Source organism: Nannospalax galili, unplaced genomic scaffold (assembly GCF_000622305.1).
Source record: "Nannospalax galili isolate Female #2095 unplaced genomic scaffold, S.galili_v1.0 scaffold270, whole genome shotgun sequence".
Classification (NCBI taxonomy): Eukaryota; Metazoa; Chordata; class Mammalia; order Rodentia; family Spalacidae; genus Nannospalax; species Nannospalax galili.
Window position 1 is genome coordinate 3421042 of NW_008330152.1, and position 20920 is coordinate 3441961.

Below are 20920 nucleotides of genomic sequence, written 5' to 3' on the forward strand. Positions count from 1 at the left end.
AGTGCGTCACAAGTGCCACAAGAAAAATCAAGATAACATTGACTGGTTTTGGTATTAGAGGATGCTTTTTGCTTCTGAAATACAAGAAAAAAAATATTTAAAAACTCTGATATGAACTCAACAATAGAAAAGTGATACTTAAAAGCATCCAGAATGTGCTTTAGAGAACATGGCACATAAGAGGATGTTTTTTTAAGCTGGAGTGGTGGTGCATGCCTTTAATCCCAGCACTTGGGAGGCAGAGGCAGGTAGATCTCTGTGAGACTGAGGTCATCCTGGTCTACATAGTGAGTTCCAGGCCAGTTGGGACTACAGGGAGACCCTGTCTCAAAAAGAACAAAAAAAGGATATTTAGCTTTAGTTGTACCATACATCAGGAATCCAAGGAAGTAATTATAGCTAACATATACCAACTTTGATTTGCTTCTTTTCCCCAGCCCAGTACTACAAAAACACAAACAAAACCAAAAAACAAAGAAACAACCCAGCTATTTCTCACTGAGTGTATTCTAGTCCTGTGCTACAGTAAGTTCCCTTCATCTCTGAGACTGGGGCCTTTGCTCCTCAGCCAAGCCATGTGGAACTTAAAGTTGTATTAAGGTATTTTCTTAGTTGCTTCCTGCTATGTCCTTCTATGATTCTATAGTCATAAAAGGAATGACAGGAGGGAGGTAGCTGTTTTTCAAATGATAAAAAGTTGTAAGAAATCCGAGTAGGTGTGTGAGTTTACCCTTCAAAATATTCTGGCCAGTGACTGAGGAAGATTGTTGTATCTCATGTATTAAATAGGCAACCCGCCAGTGTATGATTCTGCTATGACTGAATATAATCAAAGCAGAAAGCTGTATTGCTCTAAATCTATAAGCCAGTGGTGTCATGCATGCATGGCTACCATGATGCTTCATATTTACTTCTTTCTGGAATCATTAGGTTTTTTTGACTACTCTTCCACCTAGAATAACAATCATCCTTTGGTTGGGAGACCATACTGGCCTGAAGCAAACATACCCAACAGAAAAATGGTTGTTCTTTGTTCCTTTTACCATTTTGCGTTTTTCTTAGATTAACTGGCCACAAAACAATTTGCTATCACCAAAAAGTAAAAGAAAGAACTAATGAGGTGTATCTGCCAAAGCCAAACATCAAGCAAAGACCTCAAGCTTCATTCTACATGGTTCCTGAGCTACCAAATTCCTCTCTGTACAAAGGCATTGGGAATGGCAAAGACAGTTCTGGTGTGGAATTTAAACCCATGTTAACAGATATAGCCATTGTCTGGCATTTCACATTTCCAGCCACTATCTGGAAGCAGCTAGTTCTTTGGAGAGAAGAGCAGCAGTATGTTCGCAGACAAAAGGGAAGGTTACTTTGTAGGGTTTCTTTGTCAGAGTTCCTTCTTTTACTTCCACTTTAACATCTGGGAATTAGATGCAGATTACATACCTGGCTACAGCTTCACTGTACACAAAACCAGCATCAGCACGCTTTACAATTTCAAAACACAGGTCTGCTCCATCCATACTGTAGAGAAACAGGAAAAAGGATATTAGAAAAAAGGAACTTTCAGTAGAACATTGAAAGTGAATATATCATTGCTAAGTTATCTGAATAAGTACTAATAATTGTATGTTATTTAAATCCCCTTTCTTTTACCAGACAGTTCACACAAATTATAGAGGATATTAGAACCACCTATTGAAAATCTACAGAAAAACAAATCTTTATAAGTCAATGGAAGTAGCAAATAACACAAATATCATAGTAATAAGTTTCAGAAAGCATTCCGGGGGTGGTGGGTTTTTTAGTTAAATTAAAAAATTATATCTAGCCCAGTAATGTAGTATTTTAAGAATATAAAGATTTTAAGGCATTTTGCAATAGTTATCACCAATAAATGAGAAATTCAAATTATATACTGTGAAAGGAAAAAAATGAGCCAACAGACAATTTATTTTGCTTACCTTCCATTACTAAACATATTATAACACATTGATATGTTGGTAACAATCTGTTACTATCTTGTTCTAAAACTATTTTTTTAAAGTTCTCTATTTCAGGGAGGTAAGAACTCTTCTACCTACTCTGTTCAATGAAATTTTAAGAAAATCACACTGTACCCAGACTGATCTTACTACTACTTTCTGAATACACTATTTACTTTGCCTTTTTCCCACCATATGTTTCTCTATATACTGCTTTTCATATTCAAAATCTGCCTTAATTCATTTCCATTCCATTCCCATGTACCAAGGAAGTTCCCTCAGTGATTACCAGCCTCACCAATGTCTTCCTTTGCACTTATCCTTTAACAAACTATACAGTCTGCAACATAAGCACACATATACATGTATGCATACATGAAACTTATGTAAGATTACTTATAGTAACAAAATTATTCAAATATTAATAGCTAACATTTTCACAATGCTTTAAGGCTAACAAAGTTTTGAAATTCATTAGGCCAGTCTTCAGTATAATCCTGCAGGTTAGATACTGAGGAGAGAGAAACTTCTAGAAGGAAAAGTAAAGGAATAACATACTAGTATTTATCAGTATTTATCAGACTGCACAGGGAGCAGTCTCTGTTACACCTCTCATCATACTTTGAACTAACCACCCCACAATGTCGACATTCTGATCTTCAAGTAATTTAAGTTATTGGACAAATGTGTGACAGGAACAGGATTCAAGTCTGTCTGGTTGTGTCCACTGCTCCTCCTAGTGACTACAGCTACACCTACTGGATGTGCAAGGAACAAGTGAACTTCATCATACCCTATAACAGTCCAATAAGAGGATAAAGTGCTAAAAAACCAAGTTTAAAATTTCAACATACTCCAGCCCGAAACACAGTGAAAGACTAAGCACACAGACATTTAATGAACAGCACTTACATCCTTTGGCTCTTAGTGCAGTTTTATATACATGAAAATATTCCCACATTTATATAATGCTTTACAAATTTCACCTAATTTTATTTCACACCCATTAGACATTTTTCTTTCTTTTAAAATTTTTTAAAATTTTTAATTTTTTTGTTTTATGTATATGAGTATATTGCCTGTATGTAAGTGCACCCAATGTCATGCAATGCCCAGGGAGGTCAGAAGAAGGCATCGAATTCCTTTGGAATTGGAGTCACAGATGGTTGTTAGCCACCATATGGGTGCTGGGAATTGAACCCAGGTCCTCTGTAAGAGCAGTCAATGCTCTTAACCACTGAGCCGTCTCTCCAGCCCTTTTCTTTTTCAAAAAAATATTTATTATTTTTATTTTATATGTATGAGTATATTGCCTGCATGTATGTAAGTGCACCCATGTTGTACAATGCCTGTGGAGGTCAGAAGAGAGTGTCGAATTCTCCTGGAACTCGAGTTATGGACAGTTCTTAGTCGCCATGTGGGTGCTGGGAATCAAACCTGGGTCCTCTGCAAGAGCTGTCAGTGCTCTTAACCACTGAGCAAACTCTCCAGCCCACCTATTAGACATTTCTCAATGTCAAGTCAGATTCTTCAAAATGTTTAGGATGGACCTAATACTTAGAAACCAAGCTTGCATGAATGAGAACAACTCTGATTATGTGCTAAAACAGAATTTCTATGAGTGGGAGTTGCAAGGCTGAGGATATACACAATAAATAATTCTTTTGGTATCCTTACTACCAGAAACACTTTAACAATTCATACTGCTGCTTCTGAGTGTGAAGGTGTCCTTTCCTCTATCTTGCCCTCACCAGGATGACTGCTCTTTCTCATCCTTGCCAATCACATAGGAGGAAAAACAATTGCATAGGAGGAAAACAGTCATTTATGGTAGCTTTAATTTACATCTCTTTGATTTCTAGATTACTAGAGACGTTGAATATTTTCTTCATTTCTTTGTACTGCAGGGTGAAAAAAAATGCTGCTTTAAAACCTGGATTTATGGGGCTGGAGAGATGGCTCAGCAGTTAAGAGAACTGGCTGTTCTTGCAGAAGACCCAGGTTTGATTCCCAGCACTGATATGGTGGCTAAAAACCATCCCTAACTCCAGTTTCAGAGGGATCTGACTCCCTCTTCTGACCTCCATAGGCACAGCACGACACGTGTGCACTTACATACATGCAGGTAATACATTTGTACACATAAAATAAAAATAAGTGAAACAAAACAAAATAATAAAACCCTGGCTACAGGGCTGGTGAGATGGTCTAGATGGTAAAACCTGGCTATAATTTAAGTTGGTTAGTTGATCTATGAGGACTAAAAATAGAAATCTTACAGTGAAGGAATTTCTTCTATTTAGATTTTTTTTTTTCCTTTTTCACTGAAATCTGAGGATAAGTGCATTCACAAAGTTGGGCAAAGAAGAAGGCCAAGTGGACTGCACAATACAGCAATAAGAATTTGGGACCTGTCTTGAGAGATAGAGGAAGACTTTTTTTTGAGGGATCTAGGATGGAAGAAGGAAAAAGAGAGGGTAGTAGGGAGGTGGCAAAGTGGTGAAGGTCAAAGCCTAAGGAGGAAACCATTCTAAGAAATAAATAAGAATTATTATAACAATTATTGCCAGGTGTGGTGGCACACGCCTTTAATCCCAGCATGCGGGAGGCAGAGGCAGGTGGATCTCTGTGACTTCGAGGCCAGCCTGGTGTATATGGCGAGTTCCAGGCCAGCTGGGCCTACAGGGAAACCCTGTCTCAAAAAGGCCAAAAAAAAAAAAAAAGGAATTATTTACTGACCTGTGCTGCAGTTATGGGCATATGGGCACTGATCAATCTCTTTCTTTTTGGTCATATCTGAAATCCTAGAACCTCAAATGGCACTCCCTACACATGTGCATACATACATGGGGTATTTTTTAGCTTTCTGTTCCCTTCCATTGACTGGTCTATTCTTGCATCTAAAATTATATCATTTTAAAATATTTTATTTATTATTTTTATTTTATGTGTATGAGTGTATCGCCTGCATGTAGGTAAGTGTCGGATACCCTGGGACTGGAGTTACGGACAGTTGTTAGCTGCCATGTGGGTGCTGGGATTCAAACCTGGGTCTTCAGGAAGAACAACCAGTGTTCTTAACTGCTGAGCCATCTATCCAGCCCCTATATTATTCTAAATATGTAATGGCATATTGTGATATTTGGCAAAATTAACTCCCACATTATCCTTAAGAACTTTTTCTCCCAGTTGAAAATTACAATAATTTTGTTAAACTCTAAAATAGTATCTTTTCCCTTCCCTCTTTTCCCTTTCCCCTTTCTCCCGTTTCTCCCCTTTCCCCTTTTCCTGCTTCCCCTTTCCCCTTTCCTTTCCTTTCCTTTTACTGTAGTGCTGGGATGAAACCCAAGGCAAGGACTCTATCACCAAGCTACAACCCTAGCTCTGGCACAAATAATTGTTATTATAAATGAAGTTATTTTGTCCATTGTATCTTTTTTAAAATTCAGGGGTTGGGGCTGGACATATGGTTCAGTGGTTAAGAATACTGGCTGTTTTTGTAGAGGACCTGCATTCAATTCCCAGCATCCACGTGATGGCCAACAACTGTCTGTAACTCCAGTTCTAGGGGATCTGACACCCTCTTCTGACCTCTGAGGGCATTGCATGACACAGGTGCATTTACACACATGCAAGCAATACACTCATACATACACACAAAAATTCAGGGGTTCATGACCAAACAAAATCATGGATGTAACTTTTAAAGTATACAGGTATTGTTCTATGATGGATTATTCTGAAAGAATCATAACTGTGAAAGCGGCTTTCTATTATTAAAAGTGTATGATTATTTAGAAATATTAACTGATGTTAAAGCAAAAGAAGCAATCCATTAATTTTAAATTTCATGATACAAAAACAAAACCTAAAATATTGTTATTTATGCAAATTTTATTCATCAGAAATTTAATATATACATATTAATAATATACACAATAACCTTGAACACTTTATTATCTATTTTTAAAATTTATTTCTATTTTACGTGTATGAGTGTTATGCCTGTATGTATGTAAGTGCATCCATATCATGCAATGCCCACGGAGGACAGAGAGGGTGTCGGATCCCTTGGATCCCTAAGCCACCATGTGCGGTGCTGGGATTCAAACCCAGGTCTTTCTGCAAGAACAGCCAGTGCTCTTAACTGCCAAACCATCTCTCCAGCTTGAACATTTTAGATAAAATTGATAATTTTATTCTTTGATAAGTTATTTGATAAAGTAGTATTTCTGAAGACAGTGATAAGGTTTCTTTAACTGCTTTTCTCTTTGGCTTCCCATCTTAGGATCTTTCTAGGACTGTCATGAATCTTTCAAAAGCACGTTCCCAATTTCCTTAGTTGTCTTTATTCTAAGAGTGAAGTGAGAGGGAGAAGAAACCCTTCTGTGGGAGAATATGGAGGGGGCTTCTATCCTACATGAGGAGAGAAACCATGGGAGGGTTACTCCGAATTGCCAAAAGTGGTAGAAATATGAATGACTTTAACTGGTCCTTCTTTTCATCAATCTGAATAATTATTCATATAATTAAGAAAAAGATCCAAAGTCAAGATATCAAACAAACAAAAGAGATCATAGGTCCAAAGGTAGACGGAATGACTGTGTGTATGTTGAAAGTGATCAGAATATACACTCCAAATTATACCACTTTGGCAAAGGATGATTTTGAACTGGAAGCACAGCATCATGTGCTATGATTTCACAGCCACGTCAAATTGCAGCAAAGGTTTCTAAACTTTTACTCAGTTTTGTACCTATCACACAGCAGACCAGCTAGTAACAGATGGCTGATTGGCACTCATACCCAAACAACTCTTTGAGGAACAACACTGCTATAAAGAACAGACAAAAATCTGCATTTCTCTGACCAGCATTTTCTCTGAAGATGATAAAAAAACTATAAAAACTATATGAAATTAGAAAAAAGTTTTACATCTTCTAAGAATGAATGGTACAGCCAGTGAAAAACTACCTAGTGAGATGAGGGAATGGATCATAGGTCAACGAGGTGAGCAAGAGCAGCTTCTGCCCTATGGTGTAAAAGTGAGGGGTAGAAAGAAGGCAGCTGAGGGGCGCATGTGGGGAACTAGGAAGAGTGACAGGGTTCAGCTGGTTTTACACCAGGTGATCTAAGAAATAAGACTGGGTTCTTTTTCTGGGAGATGTCCGAAGAGCCTGCCAAAGGTTAAGATACTGATGAAACATCCCTCACTGGGGCCAAACAGCAGAATTTTGAAAATTGGGATCCAGAGTACATTCTGGTATGACATGTTGGTAGCACAGAAAACTCCAAAATGCTTATTATTAATTACCAGGTAGATAAAAGTTGAACCTAAAAATTTCTGCAAAAACAAATATTCAGACTATGTTTTCCTAATCTCAATGTAGTCATTTTAGAAACAAATTAACAAAATGACCCCCCCCAAAATCCCCCAAAGCCTGAGAAATGCATGCAAAATAACTATTGATCAAGGGAGAAATCATAACAATAATTAGAAAATATTCCCAACATTGATGATAAAGAGTATGCATCAAAAATTGTGTTAAGACTGAAGTACTACACTTCAAGACTGAAGTATTCCTGCAAATATAGAAAAGCTGAAAGAACTTGAGGCATAATTCTAATATTCCAGTCTAAGAAGATGGCAAGCCATGTAACACCCTTACCCACACACAAATATAACTTGCCCTTGGAAAAAGTTTTCTTGAATCAGAAAATCCATTGTTTGTGGAAAAAATTCATCAGTAATCAATATAATCTTTCTGAAGGGAAAAAGCCTTAAAATATACATGCACTTTGACTTGGCTAATTTTATCCCAAGGGAAATAATTAGGGATATTTCCCAGTTTAAATGGCAAGGCTTCATCATAGCTATTTATAATGGGAAAAAGTTGCAAGCAACTTAAATTATAGTAATAAAAGAATAGCTAAATAAATTTTGGCAAATCTACAGTGGGGAATATTAAATGATGTAAAAAATATATTTATTGACACAGAAAGATGCTCATAATATACTAAGACATATAAGCATATATATCTATGTGTATGTATAGATATAGAAGTTGTTGAATATTCAAATGGTTTTAAAGACTGGATAGGATGGTGCTTGAAAAATTTGCTTCTTTTACTTTATTTTTTATTTTTATTTTATGTGTATGAGTGTATTGCCTGCATGTAGGTAAGTGCACCCATATCCTGCAATGCCCATGGAGGACAGAAGAGGCTGTCAGATCCCCTGGAACTGGAATTCTGGACTGTTGTTAGCTGCCATGTGGGTGCTGGGATTTGAACCTGGGTCTTCTGCAAGAACAACCAGTGGTCTTAACCACTAAGCCATCTCTCCAAACCCTCTTTTATTTTTACATAAATGTAGAGGCACTATCTTTCTGTCATACTAAATCATCTCTAACCAGTAAAAGATGTGAAAATATCCTTTTAGAACACAGTTAAAACAGCCCTTATAGAACAGTTTGTAGCCATAAATTTGTGACAATGATCTTATTTTACTGTAATAAAAAATTAAAGCTAGTGTTTATTCAATGCATAATTCAGTGCACGGAATGGGCAATTTCTAGGTGCTTTACATGCAATGACTCATTCAGTGGCTACAAGAAGTCTATTATGTAGAAGGCTATTATGTACAAGCATTCCTGTTTTACTTAGAAAACTGAAGAAAGGGCAAGTGGCTTGCCCAAGAGATCACATGCCCCACCCTCCGCACCCCCCAGAGGCAGGTTCTCACTATGTAGCTCAGGCTGGTTTCTGGTAAAGTCAGGATTCAAACTCAGGCAGTCTTTGACTTTGAAGTTCGTGCGCCCACCCCCAAACTGCTCAGGTTTCAAAGAGGGAAACATTCTAATTTCTACCCAAGGCTATCAGTGACTTAACAGAAAACAGAGGTTACAAGTAAGTAGCTAGGATCATACTATGAAGGAGGGCTCTGTGTAAGAGATCCATTTTTATGCCAACTATGGAGGTCCCAAGTTGTAGAACCCCACAGGGGGAGCTTCAGAATGCAGAACCCCCCATCCTCTGTGTGTGTGTGTGTGTGTGTGTGTGTGTGTACAACCATGCCTATCTAATAAGCTTGTTAGTAAGTACTATAAACTTTGAATATACAAATCAATCTTAATTTTGTTTTATTTTCTTTTACTTCAACAGCTTTGTTTGTGGTACCGATTTGGTATCTTCACAAATGTCCCATAATCATTGTCTCTTCCAAATACTCTGGCCCTCCTTATGCTTGTGTCTGGGATGTCCTCTGTCTACTTTTCTACCTCTTTGATTCCTACATTGACAATAATACCCTCCATCAACTTCCTATGAAACTCCCTGTCTATTGAAGTTTCCAACTGTCCCGTCTACTGAACTTCTGGGCTATGATCATTTAGATGATTCTACTAGCTATTGTTTATTTTACAGGCAGGTAACTGCCTGGTCTGCACAACTAGACTGTAGGTAACTTTGAGGGCATAAACAGGTCTTTTGTCTTCAGCATAAAATTTCACATTATTAATGATTATTTATAAACAGCTATGGGTAGAGAATTCATTTATGAAAGAAAAATCACACAGTCAACCCTTTCTCACTCTTCCTGCATCGATATCACTTCATTACTGGGAAGGGGAATTTAGTCTCATCCAGTTTTTATTGAGCATCTACTTGAGGCAGAAGGCAGAAAGACCAGTTCCATGAACATCTTATCTTCTAAGAACCTATATCACAAAAGGAAAATAAGTTTAAAAAAAAAAGATAAAAAGGACAAGATGAAAGATAAGTGAGAATTTTGATGGAAGAGAAGGGTACATCTTTGAAAGATTCTGAAAGTCTTCAATGAAGCAGGTAGCCTCTGAGAGGGGTCCTAAAGGAGAGAAGCAGGGAGAGGAAGAAGAAAAGAACTTGAGAATAAGAGGGTGTGAGAATGAAGCTAGCTTCCAGAGGAGGGGTAGTTCAGAGGAGAGTAGCATCTCAAGGGATTTCTTTTGCTAACCAAGAAATAATACAGCCTGGTGCCCCAGCAAATGAATCAGCATGTAGGGTAGGTTTGTGGTGGATGAGGAAATGTATGAGGCTGATTTGAGCTAACTTTTTTACTCTCATGGATACTGTAAAGAGGATACAATCATATTCTTTCAGTATGAACCTGGGCAGGGCCAGAGAAGTACTGGATTGTTAATGATGATATGCAAGCGGTGGCTTAATAAAGCCATTCTGATACATTATTAAGTACTTTAAAATGACTTAAGAAGTCATTTGCCAGTTGTATTTCTTTTGGTGGCAATCATTTATTTCTGTCTTCATTTATTTGTGCATGAAGCGCAATATCTTCCTTTTCTTTTTAAAATTACTTTTTCAGTGTCTTTCATCGGCGTGAACTCTATGCTCAATAGAGTGTAATTCTTTTATCTTAAAATTGAATCAAATTAATTTTGTTTTTCATTAAAAATTTTTATTGATGTTTTTCTTTGTGAATTGTGGTCCTTTGAAGTTTTAAAAGCAAACCATAGATCTGTTAAATAATATTCTATTTTGTGTTAGCTTTATTAGCTTATTTAAACTAGATTCTGTCTGAAGTATTTCTGTTTGTGTTTGGGGGGTAGGGGTGGAATTTCTAAATTGCTAGTATTCACTACACTATTTAAAAATTCATTTTCTCTACTATAATTTCCTGAACTTTTTCATACATACTGGTGAATGGACTCCTATAGAAGGGTAATGCCAGTACTGCCTGGCTGGGAGGTTTGCCTTGCCCTGTAGCCTTCTGAGTACATGTGTTGCTCAGTGTGGCCTCTGGTAGCTTTATGGATCTGAATGTTTAAGAGAACCTGAAAAGAACCCACCTTCTGAGTAAGTGCTGCAGATAGCAGCATCTGAAGGGACTTCCCATAGCTCACTGAAAGGATAAATATGCCAAGAAGGGCTTCAAATGAGCATAAGTAGACACAAGTAGGCAGAGTACCAAAGGAAGGGAAAGGCCACAGAGAGAAGGCAGGACAAATCAAACACAATCTCCTCTTTTGCATTTTGCTAGCTCCAGCAGGGTACAGATGTATAGTTCCTTTTGGCACCTATGCCACCCCTAACATGTTCAGGGCACAGGAAAAGTATACAAATGGAAGCCTATACTACCATATGTATGAAAGTTGTGTAGGTAAAGTCTCCTTCATCCACAGTACTTGGGATCAGAAGTGTTTCAGATTTCAAATGCTTTTGAGTTTTTAAATATTTGCATATATGTGTATATATATGCATATATGTATATTATATATATACTATTTTGGGGATAGAACCCAAGTTCAAACACAAAATTCATGTCTTATATATAAAAGTTATAAATATCCTAAAGGCAATTTTATTCAGTATTTTCTTTCTTTTTTTTTTCTTTTTGAGACAGGGTCTCCCTGTAGCCCCAGTTGACCTGGAACTCTCTATGTAGACCAGGCTCACCTCAAACACACAAAGATCTGCCAGCCTCTGCCTCCCAAGTGCTGGGATTAAAGGCATGTGCCACCATGCCTGGCTTTATTCATTCATTATTTTCATGTGCCTGTGTTTTGACTGCAATCTGTCATATGAGGTGAGGTGGAGAATTTTTCACTTGTGGCTTTATTTTGGCACTCAAAAATTTAAAGATTTTAGAGTATTCTGGATTTTTGGATTGGTGATATTCAACATGTTCATCAAACTTACAAACTGTTAAATATGCCTTGACAAACAGAAAAATAGAACTTCAAAAGGACCTGGAACACTGATAATGGTGCCTCCTGGTGGCTTAAGAAAACTCTGTTACAAAGGACAGCGAATAATCCAGCAGACCTCTGAAGTTCCCACACCTGTCTATAGGTCTGTGAACTCCCTGGACAAAAAGGAAGGCAGCTGGGAGCAAAGCCCCTGTTCTATCATAAAGCAACTTCGTTATTCACTCGCACTAATCTTCGCAGTTGTATACCCATCTCTCCCAACTTCCAACAATACAAGGATGAGGGGCCTCCAGATAGAAATTATGAGTCACATCACAGAATCCTTTCTGTTTCTGAGACAGGGTCTTGCTCTGTAGCCCAGGGTGGCCTGTAACTCACTATATAATCTAGGTTTTCAAGCTACCATTATTTCTATGCATAAAATGAAGTCTCCAGATTTCAACCATGACACTGGTTACTAAGTAGCTCCAGTTCTGCGTGCACATGGCAGTGTCCAAAATACAAGGCTCTTGAGTCTCTTTTCTACCCAGCCCTCTTCCCCCAAATCTTTTTCCTTCATTAATTCTAAAGTATAATTGTGTAAATACTTTACATGCAGTTCTTCACCTACAGTACTATTACTTCAGCTGGTATAAACATACTTATTTTCAAGTTTCTTAGACCTCTGATCTAGTCCTGCTTACCCCTGCAGTTCAGAGTTGGGATAGAACCTCTACCACCCAAATCAACCACAACCACTGCAACCAGATTACTTTCAATCTTTCTTTTAATTTTTGTTTTGTTTGTTTATGAGTGTTTTGCCTCTATGTAAGTAGCGCACCTATGTGTTCAATGCCCTTGGGGGCTAGAAGAGGGTGTTGGATCCCCTAGAACTGGAGTTACAGAAGGTTGTGAGCCGCCGGGTGGGTGCTTGGGAAATGAAGCCAGGCCTTCTGCACATAATTGCTGAGCCATTTTTTCCCGTCCCAGATTGCTTTCCATCTTGTCTATTTTTTTCTCTCTCTCTGTTATATGTACATGTTTGTGTGGGTGCCTATGTGTGAGTGCATGAGTGGAGGTCATACATTGAGTTTCAATGTCTTTCCTGATTGCATTGCATCTTGTTTTTTGACACGCAGGGTCTTGGATTCAACCTGGAGCTCATAGATTTGGCTACTTTGGCTGGCTAGGGAGCTCCACAGATCTACCTATCTCCACCTCCCCGACACTGGGGTTACAGATATGTGCAGCCACACCTGGCTTTTCACATGGTTGCTGAGGATCTGAACTCAAGCCATCATGTTTGCACGGCAAGCACCTTACTGAGTCATCTTCCTAGAACCTACATTCTTATATCTGATATGGGTGAGTATATATGGCTATTTTTAAGTTCTTCAGTTTTTAAGCTCCTCTTGCCATTTTAATCTATAGAAAAATACGTTTTCCCTCTTGCTTCCCAAAGGCTTCTCTTCATTCAAAGGCAGGGTCATGGGTACAGGCACTAACCATGGATGATAAAGTTCCTAGAGAGCATACAGATACAAAGATCATAGAGTTTCCTTGTAGTATCTTGTGGAATCAAGGATTCAGAGTCTTTCTTTGACCGTTCTGTTTCTGGAGTGTCTTCTGTTTATCTGTTTTATCAAGCATTTAAAGAACTGCAAATAATCATGCCAGCCTTGATGTGCCCCTGCAGATGAGGAAAGTAGGCTAATTTGGAAAATGATCTCACCTTGAATAAACATAGCAGAGATTACCAACTAATCATGCAGTTAATTATTGGTTTTCTCTTTTTGTTTGACTGTCATTTGCATATTGAAATCAAACTAACTGGTTTAATTCTTACTTCTAGGTAAGTTCCTAGCTAAAATAAAATGTTCATGTTGGTACTTATAAAACTATAGATGTATACATATAAACAAAATAGGTGCAATTATTGGTATCTGCTTATGAGTGAATTGTTTCAATGTAGCAAGAAACACAATATAATCACTACTACATCCACAGGCGAACATCTTATATGCCAGGGAGTTATTTCTAAGCTTCTGACACTATGAAGAAAAAAACCGGAGTCCTTGAATGTTCAAATAACATCAGGGCCAATTTGCAAACATCAACAAAACTCTTTACATGGACAAATAAAAGCCAGCATTTAACTAAATTGATCCTTTGAGTATTATAGGAACACACAGAAACCTAAATTTATTATCTTTACATACTATGATTTTTACATTAGTCACTCCTCTGGGATTAAAATACTGGATGTTCTTGTTAAATGCAGGTATGCTAATAGCTAATACCAAAGATTTACTGAGCATTTAACTACACACCAAGCACCATTTTAAGTGGTTTGCAAGTATTAATTTATTTAATCCCCACAACAATGCTAAGAGACAAACACTATTTTGCAAGTAAAGAAACTGAAGCATAATACAAATGTTATATAACTTGTCCAAGGTCGCATGGTTACAAAGTAGCATAGCCAGAATTTGCATGTAAGCAATGGGCTCCAGAATTCTGAGCTCTTAACCTGTAATCCTGAGGCTCTACAATACACAGCATTTATGACAAGGACAATGATGATTATAAGACTACTTTTCCATTTCATTTCATTCTCACAAGTGGGTAAAGTAGAAACTGAGGTGCCAAGATGTGAAATGGACCATGGACCAAGTTTAGGAACGCCTAAACTTTACCTCTACTTCAGATCCTTCTCATGGGGGCCAGACTCCTAAGGGGGCTTGTACTGCACACCTACAAGTGGGTGTTCAATAATCACCACAAATGCCAAGCATTCAAGAGTTGAAGAGCAATATCTATCCCCAAAGCTTATTTCTATCTGAGGGGCTAGTATTTCAGCAATTGGGACAATTTTGGGCGACATTATCTCTTCAGTAAGGCCTTTCCCCTTTATCGCCCCGCTAGGCCCTACTTCTAGAATCCCTGTTTTGAATATATGTTGGATATTCTCCACGTGGCTGCTATGGTTCTCAGCTCCTCTTTTATATTTAAGATCACTGGCTAGCTAGCTGTTCCTTCTTCGGATTCTTCAATACTGCCTTTCAACTGACCCATATCAATTCCAAAGATAGACAGACAGACAGACAGGCAGACAGACATATGTATACACATATGTCAACATTCACCCTAAGGGTTTTTCAACATTTACCAAATAGAATAGCCTCTTGTTCTGTGGCTTTTACTCCTTCCTTCCATGTTTTTGGGGGCTTTGAAGTCCCTTTTTAAAATCTACACTTTCTGGAGCTCAAATTTCCTATGCTGTGTGTTTCAGGCTTTTCCTTGTATCTTTTAACGTTTTAGTTTTAATACTAATCTTAAGTGGAAGTTTCTTGCTTTTGTTTTCCTTCTTCCTTGAACTACTCCTTCATATCTGGAAGTCAGGGCTCTTCTCAGCCACTATCACAGCTCAGAATCTCCATCCATCTCCTGACTTCACTCAGGGAGCCTGACTTCTCTTGTAGGAGCTATTGGTCCTTATTACAATGAAGAAGTTGAACTCCAAATTGCATCTTGCCTAGAATTCTTTACCGATTTCTGTTTCAACTGTCTACTACCATTTTCATACTGAGTTTAGAGGTCTCTCTCACGCATGAGTCTGATTATATTATTACTTTGGTAAATGTATTCTAATTGCTCTATCACCTATAGAGTTATTTTTTTCAGACCAATTTAAGATCACCTCTTGAGAAAGGGCTTCCATGAGCATCCTATCTGAAGGAATACTCTTTACTCTCTCTCTCCTTTAACTCTCATCACATTCTATCTTTTACCTGGCCCCACTCCTAATAGCACATTCAGTACTTGTTATTATTACTGCATACTTGTTTGTTAGTCTCTTCTACTAGAACATTAAGAACATTAAGTCTCTTGTGTTCATGGAGTTTGAGTTGCTCACTGTTAAATCTTGAGCACTTAGAATAGTGCCTTGTACACTGTTCTTGTACACTGTAGATAGTTTATAAGTACTTGTTGAAAAGATGAATTTATTTTACTTTTTACTTTTTGAAAAGATGAATGAAAAAAATCATTAACAAAGGTATCAAAGGACCTAGACATAGCAGAACAATTAAGAGTGAGAGCCTTAGAATCTAACTGCTTAAGTAAGAACTATGGCTGCAGCACACCAGTGTTGCAAATTCAAGCAAGCCACAACTGCCTAAGTTTCAATTTTTTCCTCTGAAAATGAGCATTGCAATTAAAGGCAGTGGGTTAATAAGAAGACTTAAAGGACAATAAAAATATAAAGTACAGCATGTAGTTGCATGTATTACCAATGGTTTTATTATTACATACGCCAACTTATCTCCAGTCATGTTCTTGTCTTACACGTTGCTACAAAGTAACAACCCAGCATTATGAGACATGCCCCCAAGCACAGACACTGATTCACATTTCTGGCCATTCCACATGCTTGCTGTTCTGCATGTACTGCCCATCTCTTCTCCGATTCATGCAGTCAAATCTGCCATCCATAGTCTATTAAACTTACCCACCCAGATTGCCAGACCAGCCATGGAAACAATGATTTGCCCTGGTTGGACATTGAAGAGACTCCTGATTCAAAAGTCTATCCACAGTGGGTCAAGTAAATAAGTTATGGCATTAAGTTCCAGAAAAGGTGGAAAGTGAGACAATCATATAAATCTATTAGTATTTTCTATCTGCATTTGGAGTGTGAAGTAATAGATGTTCAAAGACATTATTTAGGCTTCAAAGTCATACAGATTTGGGAACTGGGGAACTTGTTGGGAGTGCGTGTGTATAAGCCCTTAAGTAAACAGGCAAAGCTGGGCTTCCTAGAGGAAAGTTAATAGAACACAAAATCCCAAGGAGGGGGGTAGTAACTTTGATTCTTGCCCCCCCAAATTCCCATGAGGCTTAGCTTCATTCTATTTTTCTTCTCTGAATTTCACGAGATTTCTGTGAAATTTTTTATATTTTAGCTACTTTTGTGTAGTTTATCCTTGTCGTTACTAACTACCTGGTAAATTCCTGGTCATTCTCCCAAGTTTCAATATCATCCCTTCCATGATGGTCACTTGAAATCTTTCTATCTATTTAAGAATTGTGTTCCTAATCCATGTGCTCAACTTCCTGTTTGAACAGCTTCATTCAGATGTCTCACAGAGGCTTCAAATTCAATATGTCCAAAATGTACTTTATCTTCTACTTATAGAACTGCCCAAGTTAGTCAATGGCACCATCACATACTAGGTGCTCAAGTCAGTGATGGAGAGTCAACTTTGGCTCCTCCTCTTTCCCAAATATAGTTCCTTCTAGCTTATTTTTATTTCTTTTGTTCTCTACTGACATTTATCTATCCTGGCCATCAATGTCCATACTGAACTATTTGGATAGCCTCCCAATTCTCCCTATATCCAAGTGAGTTCTTCCTAACCTCACAGCCACACTGTATCCAAAAGTTTCTTTAAAAGTGGTAACCTGACCACATATACCTTGTGATGATATCACTTCTTTTGGATAAAACTCCAAATCCTCACTATGTCTTAAAAGGTCCATCAAGATCTTGACTCTCATTTCCGTAAATCCCTTGATCCCTGAATGGTGTGCTTGAGAACTATGAAGGATATACTAAGGACAAGCAGTACATTTTAAGAGTCTGGCAAAAAGGAAGAGGAATACACACACACACACACACACACACACACACACACACACACACATATATATATTTATATCTCCTACTAAGAGTCAATGATATTGCTGACATTTAAAACCAACAATGGCAAGTATTTCAATTCTTTGGGATTCAGTGATGTTATAGTGATAAGAAACCCACTCTCTTTAACAATATGCTAATCAACTCTATAGATATGAATGAGGTTCATAAAACACATCATAATTTATCTATGACCATCCTTGTCTAGACACATCTATAAAAGTACAACAGTTTTATAATAAAGTATATACTAATTGATATAACAGATTAGGTTAGGTTTTAAAATCACAATGTAAAATCAAAGCTTACATTTTCATACAGTGTTGATGGTATAACATTATGGAAGAAATTTGACATTAGCAATAATATGAAATGATGCCTGCATAATGTTATATGTTATTCATATAACAGAATAACAATGGAAACAACCCAAATATTCAAATGAGATTTCTAGATTTTAGATTTTTGTTAGTTTTGTCTAGTTCTTCCCGGTCATTACCATCTAGTAAAATCCTGGTCATCCCTCCAAATCTCAGTATCTTGAGTGATTTCCAAAAATGGAATATTTGGGAAACAATCCAAATATCTACTAAAAGAGGAAAGGTTTAATGACTATTCTATACCATAAATGGAATACTAAGTGAGTATAAACAGAAAATGTCTACATACTGCTATGTAGTGATTCAGTGGTTTTCATATTTTTAAAGCACAAAGTCAAGGTTTAGAAAAAGGTTTACCAGAGTGTGTAGGAATGGTGCAAAACATAACTATCTTTTTATATTGTTCAATAAGTATAATGAAAAAAAAACAACAACAAAAAAAACAAAAGTGCTTTTAAGTTTCCACTAGGACAAGGAAGCAAGTGGGGCTGAGGGACGCAAACCAGATCTTTCTGAATGAACTCTATTTATAGGTTTAACTTTGTATTCAATGTAAATGTTTTTAATAATCTAAAATGAAAATTTAAGTTAAAAGAAAAAAGGGCAATCCTGAAAATTAAAAAACAAAACAAAACAGACATAGATATCCAAATAAGACTGTTGGATTGCATCAATGTCCTACTGTGCCATTATACTCACTTTGCAGAATGCTAATGTTTGAAGGAACTAGACAACTCTACAAGGATCTGTTATATTTCTTATGGCTTCAAGATAATCTACAATTATCTCAATAAAAACTTTAATTGGAAGCAAATAAATCTAATTACATCCATATCAAGTCTGTGGCATAACTGCAAAGAGGAGACATTTTGAATAACTTTAAAACTTGGCATTGTGATTGTGCACCTATGTGGGGTTTCGCCCCATGGAGAAAAGAAGTGCGATGAAATATCAATCTGCATTCAGCAATCCTACTTTCACTACATATTTAAATTAGTGGGATGAAGCAAGTAAGTGTGTTAATGGACTAAGAAGTCAAGAATTCTTTAGAGATATGATTTAAAAATATAAAGTTTAATAAAATTATGCAATTTTTCTTACTAAAAAATGTAATGAAAATTTCAAATGTAGAAAGCATGCAACCTTCTCTATTCATTACTCTGCTTCAAAAATGGCTAACATATTGGCCAATTTCGTTTACCTATACTCCTGTAATGGGGCCCTACCTTCAACCCCATTCCCATAGAAATGAAATGATGGCTTGACAGTAGGGACTTGAGAACCCAGTCACTGACTTAACTAATCCTGTTTTCCTTCTGACCTCCCCTGAGTTATTCTCTCTTCTAGTTATCTTGGTTCCTAGGAACAGAACAGGCCTGATTAATAAACATCCTAAGATGAAAGACTCAGAGTACCCCTAAGTAGGAGTGATCTTTCTGGTGCCAACAGTTTTGCATGGCTGACTTTAGGGGACAAGGTAACAATCAACCAGACCATGCCAGACCAAGATGACTTGGACCACTATTACGAAACTCCCCATCTTCACCTTTGCTTCTCTTTCCTACTTAACACTGCTATGAGTACTTTCAAGACAGATTTTATTTTGTTGTTTTTTAGGTCATTAGACCTTTATTTTTCCTGGTGTGATCACACTGTTAATAAAGCTTCTTTCTGCTTTCATCACTGCTCATCTCTTTAATTGGCTTTTGGGGACAGGTGGCTGAGCCTAGTTCACTGGGACTAGTTCGTTGGAGTTGGGACTTTCGCCTAATTATGTTATCATTTCAATGCCATTGCTCGTTCCTTGACCAATTTTGAGACAAATCTCAGACATCAATAACGTGCAATGCCTAAACATTTCAGTACTTATCTCTAGACAAAAGGCAATGTTTGGGGGTTGTTTTGTGAGACAAGTTCTTATTATGTGGTTCCCGACTGGCTTGGAACTTGCTATGTAGAGCTGGCCTTGAACTCAAGAGATACACCTGCCTGAGCACCCACATAAAACCCAGGCATCGTGGCATGTGTCTGTAACTCCAGCACTGGCAGGGCAAATATGGGAGGATCCCAGGAGTTCCTTGGTCAGCCAGTCCAGTCAATAGGTGAGCTCCATGTTCATCTTCAGTGAAAATCCTTGTGTGGTCAGGCTGGTGGCACATGCCTTTAATCCCAGTACTCGGGAGGCAGAGGCAGGCAGATCTCTGTGAGTTCGAGGCCAGCCTGGTCTACATAGTGAGTTCCAGGCCAGCTGGTGCTACAGTGAGACCCTGTCTCAAAAAGACAAAAAAACAAAGCACACACACACAGAAAAACAACAAAATCCTTGCCTCAAAAAATAAGGTAGAGGAACAATAGACATCGACCTCTGGCCTCCATGTGTACATGCACACAAATGTATATGTACATATATACAGAAAGTATGGATATTTATGGAAAGTGATATTAAACTACATAAAGAATTTAAAATGTATTACTATAGTACATTTCTGAGACTCATAGTCTTTTTTGCCCTTGAGACATTTTCTTATACAGAAAATTCTAAGCAAAAGTATGTCAGAATTCACAGGAATCTGATAAACTCTAATCTCCAATACTAGTCTGGGGATCTAAAGAGATAGCAGTGTACTGTAAGGAAACAGTCCTTCCACAGATCTGCAACCCCAAATTACATCTAGATGGCCCTGAAAATCTAAGCCTTGAACTTTGATTAAGACAAACTCAAAATGCTAGTACCTGAAAACATCTAGCAGCACCCCCTCCCAAAATCTTCCTTTGAGGAAGAAAAGAGTTATTTTTAGGCTATTAGGTATCAACATAATTTCCAGTAGAAGGTCAAAATGAATCAGGCACTTGAATGGATAAGAGATCTTGACAAAGAGTCAACAAAATAACAAAGAATAAAGCAAAACCACGAGGAGTCCTCCACTACAAAATTATTAAATAATGAAGCTTACTATATTTTCAGAATACAAAAATACAGCTTGAATTTTTCTTAAGAAAGTACGAAAGATAAAAAGTATTACAGAAAATTAAAAAATTATAAACTATAAAACAAAAATATGCAGTTAAGAATTGAGAAGGGAGATTAGCAGCACATTAAGAAGAGCTGAAGACTATGCTCCGTTAGCAAGCCCAAAAAACTTGCTAGAATTTTCAAAAAAAAAAAAAAAAAAA

At 37.4% G+C, this 20920-nt stretch overlaps 1 protein-coding gene across 6 annotated transcripts in view; it reads right to left on the reverse strand.

Moving 5' to 3' along the window:
• Cask (calcium/calmodulin dependent serine protein kinase) overlaps nt 1-20920 on the reverse strand; it is a 430362-nt gene that overhangs the window by 211631 nt on the left and 197811 nt on the right. For all 6 annotated transcript variants that reach the window (XM_008843151.3, XM_008843142.3, XM_029568448.1 and 3 more), the window contains exon 4: nt 1444-1521. In XM_008843151.3, coding sequence (XP_008841373.1) covers nt 1444-1521 — 78 coding nt within the window. The remainder of the gene's footprint in view (nt 1-1443; nt 1522-20920) is intronic.